At 46.2% G+C, this 13584-nt stretch overlaps 3 protein-coding genes across 4 annotated transcripts; 2 read left to right on the top strand and 1 right to left on the bottom strand.

The window, feature by feature from the left end:
• Window positions 1–248: 248 nt before the first annotated feature.
• Window positions 249–2629, top strand: tsfm (Ts translation elongation factor, mitochondrial). Its single transcript, XM_003973164.3, has 6 exons — window positions 249–408; window positions 682–834; window positions 926–1054; window positions 1145–1261; window positions 1340–1421; window positions 2048–2629. Exons 1-6 carry the CDS (start codon window positions 373–375, stop codon window positions 2437–2439), a joined length of 909 nt encoding a protein of 302 aa, XP_003973213.1. The 5' UTR covers window positions 249–372; the 3' UTR covers window positions 2440–2629.
• Window positions 2630–2983: 354 nt separating this feature from the next.
• On the top strand, window positions 2984–5725 carry myl6 (myosin, light chain 6, alkali, smooth muscle and non-muscle). Of its 2 annotated transcripts, XM_011613751.2 has the most exons (7): window positions 2984–3108; window positions 3358–3385; window positions 4526–4669; window positions 4801–4974; window positions 5052–5129; window positions 5406–5447; window positions 5572–5725. In XM_011613751.2, exons 1-6 carry the CDS (start codon window positions 3106–3108, stop codon window positions 5432–5434), a joined length of 456 nt encoding a protein of 151 aa, XP_011612053.1. In that variant the 5' UTR covers window positions 2984–3105; the 3' UTR covers window positions 5435–5447; window positions 5572–5725. The 2 variants fall into 2 exon arrangements, with proteins under 2 accessions (XP_011612053.1, XP_011612051.1); XM_011613749.2 differs by having other exon boundaries at window positions 5406–5725.
• A 323-nt stretch (window positions 5726–6048) lies between these two features.
• smarcc2 (SWI/SNF related BAF chromatin remodeling complex subunit C2) lies at window positions 6049–13121 on the bottom strand. Its single transcript, XM_003973162.3, has 25 exons — window positions 12986–13121; window positions 12245–12364; window positions 12074–12159; window positions 11887–11968; window positions 11703–11795; window positions 11545–11614; window positions 11381–11450; window positions 10959–11276; window positions 10718–10842; window positions 10575–10628; window positions 10461–10498; window positions 10249–10379; window positions 10103–10174; window positions 9901–10014; window positions 9654–9807; window positions 9460–9576; window positions 9313–9375; window positions 8965–9223; window positions 8716–8877; window positions 8565–8626; window positions 8304–8424; window positions 8060–8223; window positions 7850–7984; window positions 7418–7766; window positions 6049–7318 (listed from the first exon to the last, which is right to left on the bottom strand). The coding sequence occupies exons 1-25, from the start codon at window positions 13094–13096 to the stop codon at window positions 7254–7256; spliced, it is 3135 nt and encodes a 1044-aa protein (XP_003973211.3). The 5' UTR covers window positions 13097–13121; the 3' UTR covers window positions 6049–7253.
• Window positions 13122–13584: the final 463 nt, after the last annotated feature.

Raw genomic sequence — 13584 nt, 5'->3', positions numbered from 1 at the left:
AACACATCAACACTCTGAACGAGAGGTGAAACACAAAAGAAACTCAAAACAGTCCAGGTCCAAGATTCATCTTCCAGAATTATGACCTGGATGACTGAGAACCTCCACAGACATAAATGGTTTATGGTTTTTTTTTTTATTTAACTTGAAGCAGCAACGTTTTGTGGTTGTTATAAAATCACATTTCATTCTTGTAAATCACGTAAACGGGAACTTTATGTATAATGCACTCCTGTCCTGCAGGGGGCCCTAAGCAGCATTAAGGGGACTCTTTAGAGCCTCCTCGGCTTCCATACCCAGCGTGGTTTTCAATGACATTACAGTCACAAGCTTGTGTTGTAACTATCCTCTCAATTTTAGAAATCTATAACAATGTCGTTAGGCTTTTTAGCCAGAACAGTGGCGAAGGTGAGTACCTTCATCTTAAAATTCTTAACTTCCAACTAAAACTTCATGACGGACGATAGTCCTGAGTGTCAAACATCAACTACGTTCAGAAATACAATTATTTACTACACTTTCTTTTACACTTTTATTGCGTTTGCTATAATTATTGCAGCATGGGTGTGTGCATCACATTTAGTTGGGCCTTTTGTAGCAGAGTGATTGTATATTTCAGGCTAAGGTCAATGGCCTTTTGAGAAGCTCCGTTCCTCGTTGTTAAATGTCGCCTTTTTCCAGGTCAGTGTTTGCCAGCATGTACAGTCGTTACACACAGGATGTAAACTCCTGGCAGCAGAGAAGGCTCTCCTGATGAAACTACGAAAAAACACCGGCTACACCTTCACCAACTGCAAAAAAGCCCTGGAGAAGTTTGACAATGACGTCACACAGGTAAGCACAGCGGTGATACACAATGTCTGTGTCTGTGTCACACAACCACAAGCAGAAGTTGAATAATATTGTTATTTTGACTTGTTTTTAGGCTGAAACCTGGTTGCACGAACAGGCTCAGAAAGAGGGCTGGACCAAAGCAAACAAGCTGGAAGGACGAAAAACCAAAGAGGGCCTCGTAGGTTTGTTCATTGGAAACAACGAAGCAGTGATGGTGGAGGTGAGGCTATTACCATATTAAAATGATTACGTTTATTATTTTGGTTTAACACCTGACCGATTCAAACGTGTGGAATTGTGGGTTATACAGGTTAACTGTGAGACAGATTTTGTGGCTCGCAATGAGAAGTTCCAGCAGCTGGTGAAGAACGTGGCGTTTGCCTCCCTGGCTCACCGTCAGAAGAAAGACCAAGCAGGATATGTAAAGGTAGCTTAATGAAAGACATGTAGGTTGCGTTAAAGCTCATTCTCTGTGCTTTGATTGTATTGTCGTTTGTTTTTCTAGAATTTTCTGTCAACTGAAGATTTAAGCAAACTGAGTACGGCTGACGGAGTCTCACTTGCCGACCAAGTGGCTCTCGCAATCGGTCAGTACATCAGTGCTTTTTACACCAAAGCCCGTTCCTCCTACTTTCCCCTCTAATCACAAATCAGTGAGGATTAGATTTAACCTGCCTTTAGAATAGATTCTCTCAGAATGTGTGCTGGACATTCTGTATAAAACTGCAGTTACCTCAGGTTCTGACCTCAAGATTAAGGGACTAAAATTAAAACTTCAGTTTGAGAAAGGTCTGATTAGAATGAAAAATACAAGTCTTTAAATAAATGTATTTTCAGCAAGATTGGTTTGGAAGAGGTCACACTGCTTCACAACCCATCAAGGTCAGAACATTCTGTGTGCTGTACAGTAGAACTGGTCTTTCCATATAATATTTAGCTTCTTTAAGTTGACCTAAGTGATTATAGTCTCATGTCCACACAGTCTTGACTTTGTTTGCATTCTGTTTTTTGTTTAATTAAAAGTTTAGAGTTCTTACTGTAGTCAATGTTTTACAGATGTCATTATTATCTGGGAACATCTTTCTCAAGTGTCAATTTTTTGTTATCGTACAAATGGTTGTTGGCAATGACTTAAAAAAAAAAAAAGAAGAAATAAGGTAATCAATATATGCTGTATGAATGTGTGATCCAGCCATTTTTCATTTTTCCTCAGGTCGACTCGGTGAGAACATGTCACTGAAGCGAGCTGTAGCTCTGGGCGTCCCTGCAGGCTGGCATATCGGCTCATATGTCCACGGCGATGTGGGCACCCAGACTGAACTAGCCATGGGTCGGTATGGCGCCCTGGTCGTTTTTGAGGGTGGAAAGGAGGGTGAGGAGGAAGTTCTAGGACGCAAACTGGGACGGCATGTAGTCGGGGAGGCTCCCGAGTCTCTCGGCAACATGGACGACCTGCCCTGTGGGGAAAGTGAGACACGCCTTTTGCCACAGACATTCCTGGGAGACCCCAGCAGGACTGTGGCACAGTTCCTCAGAGGTCAACAGGCCCGTGTGCTTGACTTTGTCCGTTTTCAGTGTGGAGAGACGGTCAATGAAGAGAAATGAGGAAGGAAATCCTTTGTTAAATTTATTGTGTTTTTATTTCTCTGAGGATAAAATTGTTGACAGTTTCCATATTTACATCAGTCACACAGTGGTAGTATGAATTTCAGCTTAGGCCATGATATTTGATGAAATTACAAGTCTAACAAAGTCTGTTTTTGAAAGAAATAAACATCTCATTTTACGTGTGAAAGACTTTATGTATTATAGCAGGAACTTAGCCGCGGCAGCTGAATTATTACATTCATTAACTGGCATTAAGCTCTATTTATCATTTTTACATTAGGATAATTTTCTAAAACAAAGGTGTGGCGCGTGCCTGAGGCCTTTCACCGGTGGCTTTTGCTGCACAAACGGATATGACGTCGGAGATGCGCTGCAATGTCTATCCAAATCATAATTGTAAATATGAAGCAAATACGACTTGTGTACAGGAGAGTAAATAGGGGAAATAAGGTTGTATTTGATTACTTGGTAAGGAATTCAAGTGAGATATTTATTAGTAGAAGTATCTCATCTACGTGTGGGCTTCAAACATACACACTCCTGATCACTGGGGGCGGTAGTGAGCAATCCTAACTTTTTGAAGCGCTATAAAAGCCGAGACATCGAAGAAGAGCGCTGAAGGTTCGCGATCCGCCGTCTGTCAACTAGTCGCCGAACGGAAACATGGTAAAATTCTTATTTATCGGCCTTAATAGCTTTGTTTGATAGAACTAGATCCTTTTGCTTATTTTATTGGTATTTAGATTGCATGCTAACTCACGTTAAATAGAGGCCTGTCTACATTAGTCTTTTAAGCTAGCTTTAATAATAAGGCTTTAGCCACAGTCCTTTAATGGAACGTTCGATTATTTTCGATTTCCTGCATCTAACTGCAGTTATTTTCTCTTTCCCCCCTTTTAACTGTTCGTCAAATAGTCCGAATTCACCGAGGACCAAATAATTGGTGAGTTATCATGATTACCAAATGTGATATCGTTGCTATTGGTTTAGGTTGACGCGTCTTTTCTAAAAAACAACCAAAATGTCTACATTTCCAAGCGATGCAGGAGCTCGTTAATATGATCTGGTAGCTCCAGCAGATCGTGTTTTTGCAACCCTGGGGATCATTTCAGGTAACTCATCCCCGGTCTGACCAAACTCGCTGCTGGCTGAAATCGCGTGTTCAATAGTTAATATTTAAAATTCCTCCCGGACAGAATGCTGCACTGCCACTAATTGTTGAGAATTAAACCAACAACTCATGCATTTACCACTCCTCGCCTAGAATATGCATGTATTCAGGCGGCCCTAACAAAGACTGGTTGTGTTCAGCAGGGTGTTGTCTGGAAAGGTGTGGCAGGTAGAAGAACTTCTTTAGTGACACTTGTATAAAACAGGTAGATCAGAGTCTTTGCTGCCTGCTTATGGTTGCATTCCGCCCCATCACTCCCAGTCTTGCAGGGTTCTGCAGGACGTTTTAATGCAGAAGGTCCCATGTTTGTCTGCAGAACCGTGCAAGTTGTTCTTGATAAATGACGGTTTAATCTGCAAATGTCAACATTCTTGTCTAAAGCTGCATTCGTCGCATTTATTTGAACACTTAAGTGTGTGTTGTACGAGCGCAGACGTTGGCTTTGTCAAACCGGTGACATTTCATCAATGCAAATAGCACCGTGCTAATTTTGTTATTGTCACAAGACTTCAGCAGATAAGACCTGAATGTTTGCATGGTCGCTGACAGCAGCACTTTATGTCCTGGCCTTTGTCTGTTTTTGTAACACACGGTTTTTGCATGTTATCAACAAAATATGGATCCAGTTTGACCAAGTTTTGTTCAGGAAAAACATATGCTGTTGAAGAGAAAACATGAAAAATGATGATCGGCGTTAAGGTTTAAACCTTAAAATCAAGATGCTCTTTGAACGTAGCAGGTGTATTTTTTCGCTGTTAGTGGTTGTATCCCCGGGACACTGACATTTGACTGTTTGTCAAATGAAGTCCTGCATTTGTCTAGGTAAACATTCTTCTTGTGTGAACCTGTTGTCTGTGGAACGGTTGTCAGTGGTTTTGTGATCTGAATTCTGCCTTTCTGTTTTCATCCTAGAGTTCAAGGAGGCGTTCTATTTATTTGACCGGACAGGTGATGGGAAGATCACTTACAGCCAGTGTGGTGATGTCATGCGGGCCCTGGGACAGAATCCCATCAATGCTGATGTGCTTAAGGTCCTGGGAAACCCCAAGATAGAAGGCAAGCCTCTGATTAACTAGTCAAAGGAGTAGATTAGTGCAGCAGTAGTGATTAGAGGATCAGGTGATAGTTGTGGCTCTCTGGCCAGGTGATTCCTCAACAACAACGTTTTCCTATCTAACCATTTACAGAGATGAACCACAAGTTACTGGACTTTGAGCAGTTCCTGCCCAAGCTTCAGGACATCGCCAAGAACAAGGACCAGGGCTCGTTTGAGGACATCGTGGAGGGTCTGCGCGTGTTTGACAAGGAGGGAAACGGAACGGTGATGGGAGCCGAGCTGCGTCATGTACTCACCACACTAGGTTGGGGGAAGACGAGCATCCCTTTTTATTCATTTCAAATTTTTTTGAAACCTAATAATTTCTTGTTTGTGGTTCAGGTGAAAAAATGACAGAGGAGGAGGTGGAGACGCTCTTAGCTGGACATGAAGACGCCAATGGCTGTATTAACTACGAAGGTATGACCTGACAGTGTCACTGTTTAGTCATGATAGTCTGACTTAAGTAAAACATTTAAATGTATGTGAGGGGGGGAAAAATCATTCCCATCTTCATCCATTTACAACTTAAGGCAGCTGCTGACTAATGTGTGTGTGAGTTCATGGTGGGTCACGTAGCAGGGACGGTGCTTAGTTGAAGGGATTTCACTTGGTGGGTTCGGACATTCTAGGTTTCTTTTTGCGCACGTCCAGATGCAGAAAGTGACCTGACGGCTGACTTTCCTTTCCCCGCAGAACTCGTCCGGATGGTGATGAACGGTTGAGGATCTCAAAAGCGTCAGTTTAACTTTATTCCTGCTTTAATGTATTGTTTTTGTTTTTTCCTTCATCTTGTGGTTCATTCCATGTCTTCCTACCTCCCACATCTTGCAATTTTTTTTTTTGTCTATTTTACTTGAAGAACGTGCCTTTTTTGTTCTCGTGTGGTCAATCCTCCTCTCCAACGGAAACATTCCTCGTATGGATCCTTCCTCCACTCCATTCCACTTTAACTACTGAGCCTGTTGTGTTACTGGAAAAGATCCTGTCAATAAAAACAAGTTTCCATGCTGTGATTGCGAGTGTTCTTGAGTCAAAGATGTGGGAGGGAAGACCCAGCACAAAGGGGATCAAACCCATAACCTTCTTGCTGCTGGTGCCTTGCAGAATACAAACCACCGTCCATGTATTCCTCTTTTAACGGCTTTATTGGTTCACCAAGAATTTGTCATTGAAATCTGACCTTTTCAGCACAAGCGGCAGTCGTCGACATCGGCGCCGACTCGATTTACCCGACAAAGTTTTGACTTCTACCATTTTATTATCAATCTGATGAACTTCTGCTACTTTCGGGGAGGGGGGAAAAAAAGGTTAAAACAAACCAGAAACACAGAAACTCAATAGACACGTTTATATCACAGAATCCACACAATGCAGTAATAATACAGATGTGCTCACAGCGGTGGAGCGCTGAGAAATACTGGATTAACGGTTTCACCGCCTGATGACAGAAGTTTGATTTTTTTTTTTTTTTTTAATCCTTCAACCTTTTACGATACTGCAAATGGCACAGAAAATAAGTGTTTTGTAATGAATGTTCCACACATTGTAATGGCAATCCTTCTCACACACACACACACACACACTCATCCAACAGTCACACTGCACTCAAGAGTAAATACTGGCTACCAATAATATACAAGTACAAAGAAAAATTAAAAAAAATAGTAATGTATATAAAAGCGATAAAGTGTAAATGTTTTTTTTTTTGTAAAAAAAAGATGAGTGGGAATAAAATATGTTTGTGCTGGTGGAATCGATATTCCCACGCCTTCAAATAAAACTACATTCTTCACGAAACTCCAACAATTTTCTTCTTTTGTCGAATCTAAGTGCTGCTGATCGACCGTGAATGATGAGATAGTTCAAGAAGTCGCGATCATGCTGTCAGTACTTTCAAAAAACTGAGGGGGGGGGGGGTTGGCGCGTAACAGCGAATCCAGTTTTTACAGTACCTTTTGTTTTCCCGTGACTGTTTTTTCCAAACAGGAACGAGGGATCATCCCGCCAGGAAGCCACGACGAGGATGGTTTAAGTGCTATAGTTCAAATTCACAGACTGCTTCAAGTTTTGCTTTTTGTTTTTTGTTTTTCCCACGAGAGCTCGGAAACACGTTGAAAGTGCATTCTATATACTGGATATCTCAATTAGTACCTCGTGTAAAATGTTTTCTCGGGAAGGGGGAGGCGTGACACTTGAAAATAAATGCAGAAATTTCCAAAAAACACAAAACACTGAACACACGAGATGAGTCCTTTTTTTTCTTTTTTTTTTTCACGAGTGTCGCCGCGTTGTTACGAGTCGACCAGATCTCTGGTGTTTGGTTTTTTTTTTAAAAAAAAAACAGGTGGGGTTTTGGCCCCCCCGGCGTGTTTTTCTTTTCTTCTTTTGAATTCAAAAGTCAGAGTTTAGGTGGCTTGTTCTCTGTTTTTTCCCCTCCGCATATCAAAGTAAAAGAGTTCGACATGTAAAATGGGTGGTTTCTTCAGGTTATGACGCTTGGTTTCGGATGACGCCAGCTAGATTCAGATGGCAGAACTGTTCTCACTGCGGGGCCGCGGCGGGAGCCGTGGGGTGGAGCGTTTCTCCAGGAAGAGGAGTGGTCGGCTCTGGGCGGGACAAACACGGGACGGGTACCAACAGTTAAGATAAATACCTCTACCTACATCTGGTTTTACATCTCTTTTAGATCGTTATTTGAAGCTCACCGTGGAGTCCGGGGGTGGTGCTGGAACCGGAGTGGGCGGCCGGAGTCTGGCCCGGGGGGTACGGGGGTGAGGTGTGAGCAGGCTGTGATTCAGAGGCCGGAGCGGATGAGGTCGGGGGGGCGGGGCTGGGAGCAGGCTGTGGAGCCACCGCGCTGGAGGGCAGATGAGGAGTGCTCTGGGGTGGTGGGCCCGAGGAGGCCTGGTTGGAGTGAGAACCCACAGTCTGGCTGTGCTGCTGGTGCTGGATCTGCTGGAAGTGCTGCTGACGGGCCCTCATCTCCGCGTACTTGAGCTGCTCCATGTGGAAAGACTGACGGTCAGCCAGCAGCTGCTGACGCTGGTACTCCAGCTGCGCGGGTAGACGCCACAACCGTTAGTTTCGCCATTGTCCCTGCCTTTGCAACACTACATTTCCCAGAATGCCCCACTCACCGCCTCCCTCTCTCTGTCCATGATCGTCTCCAGCTCTTCAAAGTGCCGCAGTTTGATCTCCAGCTTCTTCATCTGCGTTTCTACCAGCAGAGCCACCAGAGATTTGATCTTCCTCTCTTCCACCGCAGCCAAGTGCTTCAGGGGGGAGCGAGAAAAACCCTTTAGATCGAAATAAAAACACGCGGGTGCTAAAACAGTGGCTAGCGTCACCTTGGCTTTGACGGCGGCAGCGGCTAGTGCGGACGCAGCAGCTGTGGCCAGGTTGCCTTCTCCTACATCGCGCTCCACCTTTGCTTTCCGTTCTCCCTCGCTCTCCCCCTCTCTCTGACCCTCCTCTGCTCCCTCTTTCCCATCCTTCTCCTTATCTGCATCACCTATGGAGGGAAAAAAGACTTCAAATACTTCCATCCTTTGAGGAGGACTTCATTTCTCTTTCTTGCCAGCCGCGTTGTACCCATCTCTGAGTCCGTTTTGTCCCCTTCTCTCTCCCCTTCTTGTTCTTTTCCTCTCTCTTCTTCCTTCTTCCCATTTTCTGCCTGCTTCTCCTCTTCCTCAGGGGCTCCATTTTTGCTGTCCTGAGTGTGAAATTAAACACAGCACAGTGAGAGAAAACACTGAAAACGGGAAGTTCTCTCTATCAAAAGGCACAAAAAACACATCATGTCTCCACAAGTGTAGTATTCTCCAGTTCTGAAACTCCAAGCACGCATCATACCTTAGCCTCCCTCTTCTCTTCATTTGATTGGCCGTCACTCTTACATTCGTCACTGTTTTCATCTGGAGATGAAAAAACCCCACAAACACTCGTTTTATTTCTCCTTTTGTTACATCTCTTTTACTCTCGGCCACGTGTGTGTCCATCCTACCTGGCCTGTCTCCGTCCTCCAGCCCGGTGCCTGCGATGCCACTCCCTTCCAGTCCGTACAGCGGGTCCTGGCGACCGCTGACCCTCGCCGCCTCCTCCACCCGCCGCACGTGAGCCTCCACAAGCGCTGCGGGAACCTCCTCCTTCATACGAGAAAACTCCTCTGAGGAGAGAAGGGGGGGGTGTGTGTGTGTTGATGACTGAGGTACATGACAGGCTGGTATTCCTTAGATTTGAAGTTCCTTCTCACCCAGAGCAGATTTGGCTGCAGCTGAGGCCACACGTGGGTCGACAACGGACGCCAGAAAGGCCACGGTGCTCATCACCGGGTTCCCCGCCTGGCTGAACGGGATCGGCTGGTAGGCAAGTGGTCCCAGGGACGAGGAGCTGTCCTCCATGTAAGGGTCTTCGATGGGCAGCCGCAGGAAGTGCAGGATGCATTCGTCTTGCGTGCGGCTGCCAACGTGCTCCGACACCTTATTCCAGTCATCCTTGTACATTTCCAGGCCCTGAATGGAAGGCGGGCCACATCAGGCACCACGTTTTTATTCACAGTCTGAACAGAGAGTGAAGCATCACCATTATTCTGAACTGGTACCTCAAGTAGTAGCAGAGTTTCTTGCTCGGTCCAGTCTCTCGTGGAGCTCGCCGCACTCTTACTCTGTGTACAAGCATTGGCAGAATTATCAGGCCATCGGAAATCACTGCGGATTCGTCCTCCAGAGGGACGTTTTCTCTCGCGTACCTTTGCAGAACCGGCCTTCTTGCTGTACATGTCGGTTCTCAGGCCAAAGTTTTGCAGATCCACTGATTTGTCCTTGACTTTTTCAGGGAAAGACATCATGGGCTGGGTGGCGGGGGTCTGCGGGAACACAGGACAGAACGTCAAACGACAAAGCGTTTTGAAAATGTGCCTTTTGCGCAGAGGTGTTTGTGGACCTGGGATGTCTTTGGCTGCAGAGGCACCAAACTGGAGGGAGTGTCTGCCAACACGTGGAAGTGTGAGGTGGGGGGAGGACCCATGGGTGTGGGCCGGCTCTCGGAGTCCACCTGGTAGTTGATCAGACCCCACTGCTCCAGGAAGGCGTGGACCCTGCGGCAGACGGACGTGGACATTAGATGTCAGCCAACATCTGGAGGAAGTGTGTGTGTGTGTGGGAAGGGGGGGGGGGGTATTCAGGCCCACCTCATGATGGCGCACACGTCTCCTGCCAGGTTCCTGCGGCAGGCAGTGGAGGTCAGGTACTCCTGAGGGTTCAGCCGGTAGGTGTCAATCATGAAGTTCCTGTAGGCCAGGTAACTGAAGAGAAGCAGGGAGGTGCTTGGATGAAGGCGTACTAATGCAAATCTCTATGTCGTTATATCTAAATACTGGGTGGCCTACGCACATTTCGGGCGTTTTGGATTTGTTCTTCCCGTTGAAGAACTCCGGAAGAGCTCTGCGCTCGATCGCGTGCACGCTGGAGGAAGACACGTGTTGTTAGGAAGCCGCAGCTGTGAAACACATCTGTTCTTCTGGATTCTTTCCTCTCACCTGTTGTAATCGAACCAGGCGGCGTAGCTGGGAATGATGATGTGATGGGTTTGTTCCGTCACGTTGTCCTCGTGCAGGTCTGAGCCTTTCACCGGCTCGCCCTTCACACTCGGGGAACCTTCCTCTTCCTCCTGTTTCACCAACAAGACACGTTCAAATGGTCATTTCAGGTTCTTTCCCCTAAAGTCCTCGTATCTAAGGAGCCTCTTTACCTTTCCTGTTGTTTCCATGGACTCGTCCTCTTGCTCATCTGGATAAATCAAAGTTATTTTAGATTGATTAAACAGCCAGGCGGTCAAGAGGACACCGAAAAACATCTGGCTCACCGAGATCTGTTCCTCCCTTGATGGGGGTCGACTCGGAGTCCTTCTTGGTGTTATCTGCCATCAGAAAGTGAAGTGTCAGCAACTAGTTTTTCAGACTTTGCATTTGAGAAGTTGAGATCAATGAGGTTTGGGCGGAGCCGTACTGGTCTTGGCTGGGTTTCCATCTTCAGACGCTGGGACAGGAGACGATTCATCCAAGTCCTTAGTCAGATCTTCCTGCTCCTCCTCCCTCTGGCCCCGTTTGGATTTGGTGTATGGAGTTGTTGGCCTGCAAATGCACACACACACACACACACACACACACACACACACACCATGGTAACTGGAAGAAACCTGAAACAGGACCAGGATATTCAATTGTGCCACATCACTTTGAACACGCACCCCTTTTTGGTGTTCTTCTTCTTGCTCTCCTGGGGAGGTGGAGGGGAAGGTGAAGGCGAGCGCTTCCTCTTTTTGGCGCTGCCGGGCTTCTTATCCCGCCGCTCGTCCGGCGTGGTCACCTCGTCTGTGAGCGTCTTGGCCGAGATCCTCTTCCTCTTAGGGCAGCCCTCTCCCACTTCATAGTCCTCCTCGTTCATCCACTCGTTGTACTGGTCCAGGTCTAGGATCCACTTGGCATGGACCTTTCTGGGTTTTTCTGGGCTGGGAGGATCCTCCACAGCAGCCTCAACATCACTGGCTGGAATCCAGGTATCGTAGCTAAACGGGGAAGATGGGGTCAAAGGTCAAAGGAGAGAAGGAGGACAAGCTTGTGCATGTGTGGCAAGAATGTTAAGAGGTATTTATGGCAAATCCACACCTACCTGTCAGGAAAGTACCCCCAGTGTAGCAGCACTTGTTTGTCTCTCTTCATCACAGGGCGCACCCACTCCTCTGGACCCAAAAACAAGCGGCAATAGCATCAGAAGACAGAAACAAGGGAGGCAGAATTCGGCTAAATGCTTAATTTGAATGTTTGTGGCCTCACCTTCCTCCAGACTGGTGGGAATAGGAACAACCACGTGGGAGCTGGAGGCTTTGTCCTCAGTTACCGAGCCCTGTCGGGGATGGGTAATGAATCCCATCAGGATTAAAAGACATTCAGTTAAGCAAATGAGGACTCATCGTGAAAACCTCTACACACACCTGATGTCTTTTGATGATGTCTTTCAGTTTTCCGAGCAGTTTTGTCTCGATGTCAGAGCTCAGGTAGATGACAGGTCTCGTCAGGCAGTTGTACTGACGGGAAGAAAAATACACGCGCGTTCATTCATTTATTCACTGCTGCTGACAACAAACTTTTAATACTTCCACTCAAAAAAAACCCCACTTGTACTAAGGACTTCTCAATCGTCATGAACATCTCCACGTTTCGGTCCATCCGCGAGGGATTCTGGAAGTCAAACCTGCGCCTACCAGGAAATTAGACTGGAGTTACACATGAAACTGCAGCACAGCCAAAATCCAACAGCACTCTCAGTGTCGAGCATTTCAACCAGCTAGAAAGAACCTCTTACCATCCTTGGTCACTCTTGAACTTGTAGGCCGCAGCCAGGATGTGGCAGAGAGCGCCCCCTGATTTAAAGTCCAAAAAACACTTCATCTGCAAAAAGAAAAGCAGAATGGAATAAAATGGTGTGTGTCTGTGTGTGCGCACGCGTGTGTCTGTGTGTACGAGGTGGTCATACTGGTAGCTTGGTGAGTGGAGGGTTGCTGACATGTCGACCAAACACCTCCTCCTGGAACTGGAGAAGCTGGACCACCAGGCTGGACAGAGACTTGTTGGTGGGGGGCTCAGCCTGGATGTACTGGGGGGGGATTAAAGCCACATAAAGCAGACTAGTATGTGTTGAGAGAAAGCTGTGGTGCGTTTGCTGTCATTTTGAACTGTGGGAAAAATTTGTTAATTCGACCTGTAAACTATTTAAAAAAAAAAAAAGAAAAAAGATTGTTATCAACCAGCTGTTTCTGTTTCAAAGTAAAGAATGAATGCATCTCTGTGTTTTATGAGGCCAGCATCCCGCTCAGTGGTTCCAGACGGGCCATGGCTTTACGTCAGCGTGGCGCGCCAGCGTCAACATCTGGATCTGCATTAGCCGACCGGCTAACCTGCTAGCTTGCTGCCCCCTGGCTACAGAAAGGCTTTGATTTTTTTTTTTCTTTCAAAAATCCATATCGGTCTGTTTGTGCGTCGTTTTGGGATCAGTCTCCCAAAGTCTCGGCGGATGCCGCCGCTCGCGGCTGCGTCGGTTGCAGCCATCGGCTCTGCATCCTTTTGTATCCCGGCTCTGGTGAATCAAACAGCTGGACGTTCAGCAGCACCCTCCCTCCTCTCTTTGTCACTGCCTCTGCCTAACATGTACGTGCCCACATTTCATGCTGAAATATGGGAGCTCGGGCTGTATGGTTAGAAAACATGCGGTCGGTACCTTTTTGTAATTCTTTCCCAGCCAGACGCGGACATTATCAAACTGAGAAACGGTATCAGAGGCTTCGAAATATTTTACATTTGGGCCGCCGTCTTTCTTCCGTACCGCCATCTTTGCCTGCAGATAACTACCCTGCGTCTCCTGCCATCTAGTGGCCAAAATGAAGTACTGCAAATGGGGGCTAATGGCCAGCAATGAGGTCTAGAGGGACACTAGAGGGCGGTATTGTAACAGGAATACACCCCCGTGTTTGTGGCGGGTGTGCGTGAGTTTAGAGGTTCAACAAAAAGACAACTTTAAATTAAACGTGCGCTGTTGGACTGTGGCTGTGCTGCAGTTTCATGTGGTAAAAAAACATTACACAAATGGGGAAAAAATGTAAATATAAAACTCTCCACTTTATCTTATAAGAGAACCGTAAACAATAATTTTTACATTTGACAACAAATGAATTTGATGACCCTTGAAAGTAAATTGAATGCTTACATCACTTTTATTTTATTTAACAGCCAGTCATTATGTCCTTCATTACTGGATTTTTGACAATATGTGATGAACCAATATGTTAGCAGAAACATTTTCCTATTAACCAAAGCGCA

Source organism: Takifugu rubripes, chromosome 19 (assembly GCF_901000725.2).
Source record: "Takifugu rubripes chromosome 19, fTakRub1.2, whole genome shotgun sequence".
Classification (NCBI taxonomy): domain Eukaryota; kingdom Metazoa; phylum Chordata; class Actinopteri; order Tetraodontiformes; family Tetraodontidae; genus Takifugu; species Takifugu rubripes.
The sequence above is the reverse complement of the archived record's forward strand: the minus strand, read 5'-3'. Positions and strand labels throughout refer to the sequence as shown.

Excerpts from the sequence above, each read along its gene's own strand:
- tsfm (XM_003973164.3), top strand. The coding sequence starts at position 373 with ATGTCGTTAGGCTTTTTAGCCAGAACAGTGGCGAAG. Across the intron at positions 1,055-1,144 it reads ACGAAGCAGTGATGGTGGAG|GTTAACTGTGAGACAGATTT; the intron begins GTGAGGCTATTA and ends TGGGTTATACAG. Across the intron at positions 1,262-1,339 it reads ACCAAGCAGGATATGTAAAG|AATTTTCTGTCAACTGAAGA; the intron begins GTAGCTTAATGA and ends TTGTTTTTCTAG.
- myl6 (XM_011613751.2), top strand. Across the intron at positions 4,670-4,800 it reads GGGAAACCCCAAGATAGAAG|AGATGAACCACAAGTTACTG; the intron begins GCAAGCCTCTGA and ends AACCATTTACAG. Across the intron at positions 5,130-5,405 it reads TGGCTGTATTAACTACGAAG|AACTCGTCCGGATGGTGATG; the intron begins GTATGACCTGAC and ends CTTTCCCCGCAG.
- smarcc2 (XM_003973162.3), bottom strand. The coding sequence starts at position 13,096 with ATGGCGGTACGGAAGAAAGACGGCGGCCCAAATGTAAAATATTTCGAA. Across the intron at positions 11,451-11,544 it reads TCCCACCAGTCTGGAGGAAG|AGGAGTGGGTGCGCCCTGTG; the intron begins GTGAGGCCACAA and ends TTTTGGGTCCAG. Across the intron at positions 9,224-9,312 it reads AAACTCTGCTACTACTTGAG|GGCCTGGAAATGTACAAGGA; the intron begins GTACCAGTTCAG and ends CCTTCCATTCAG.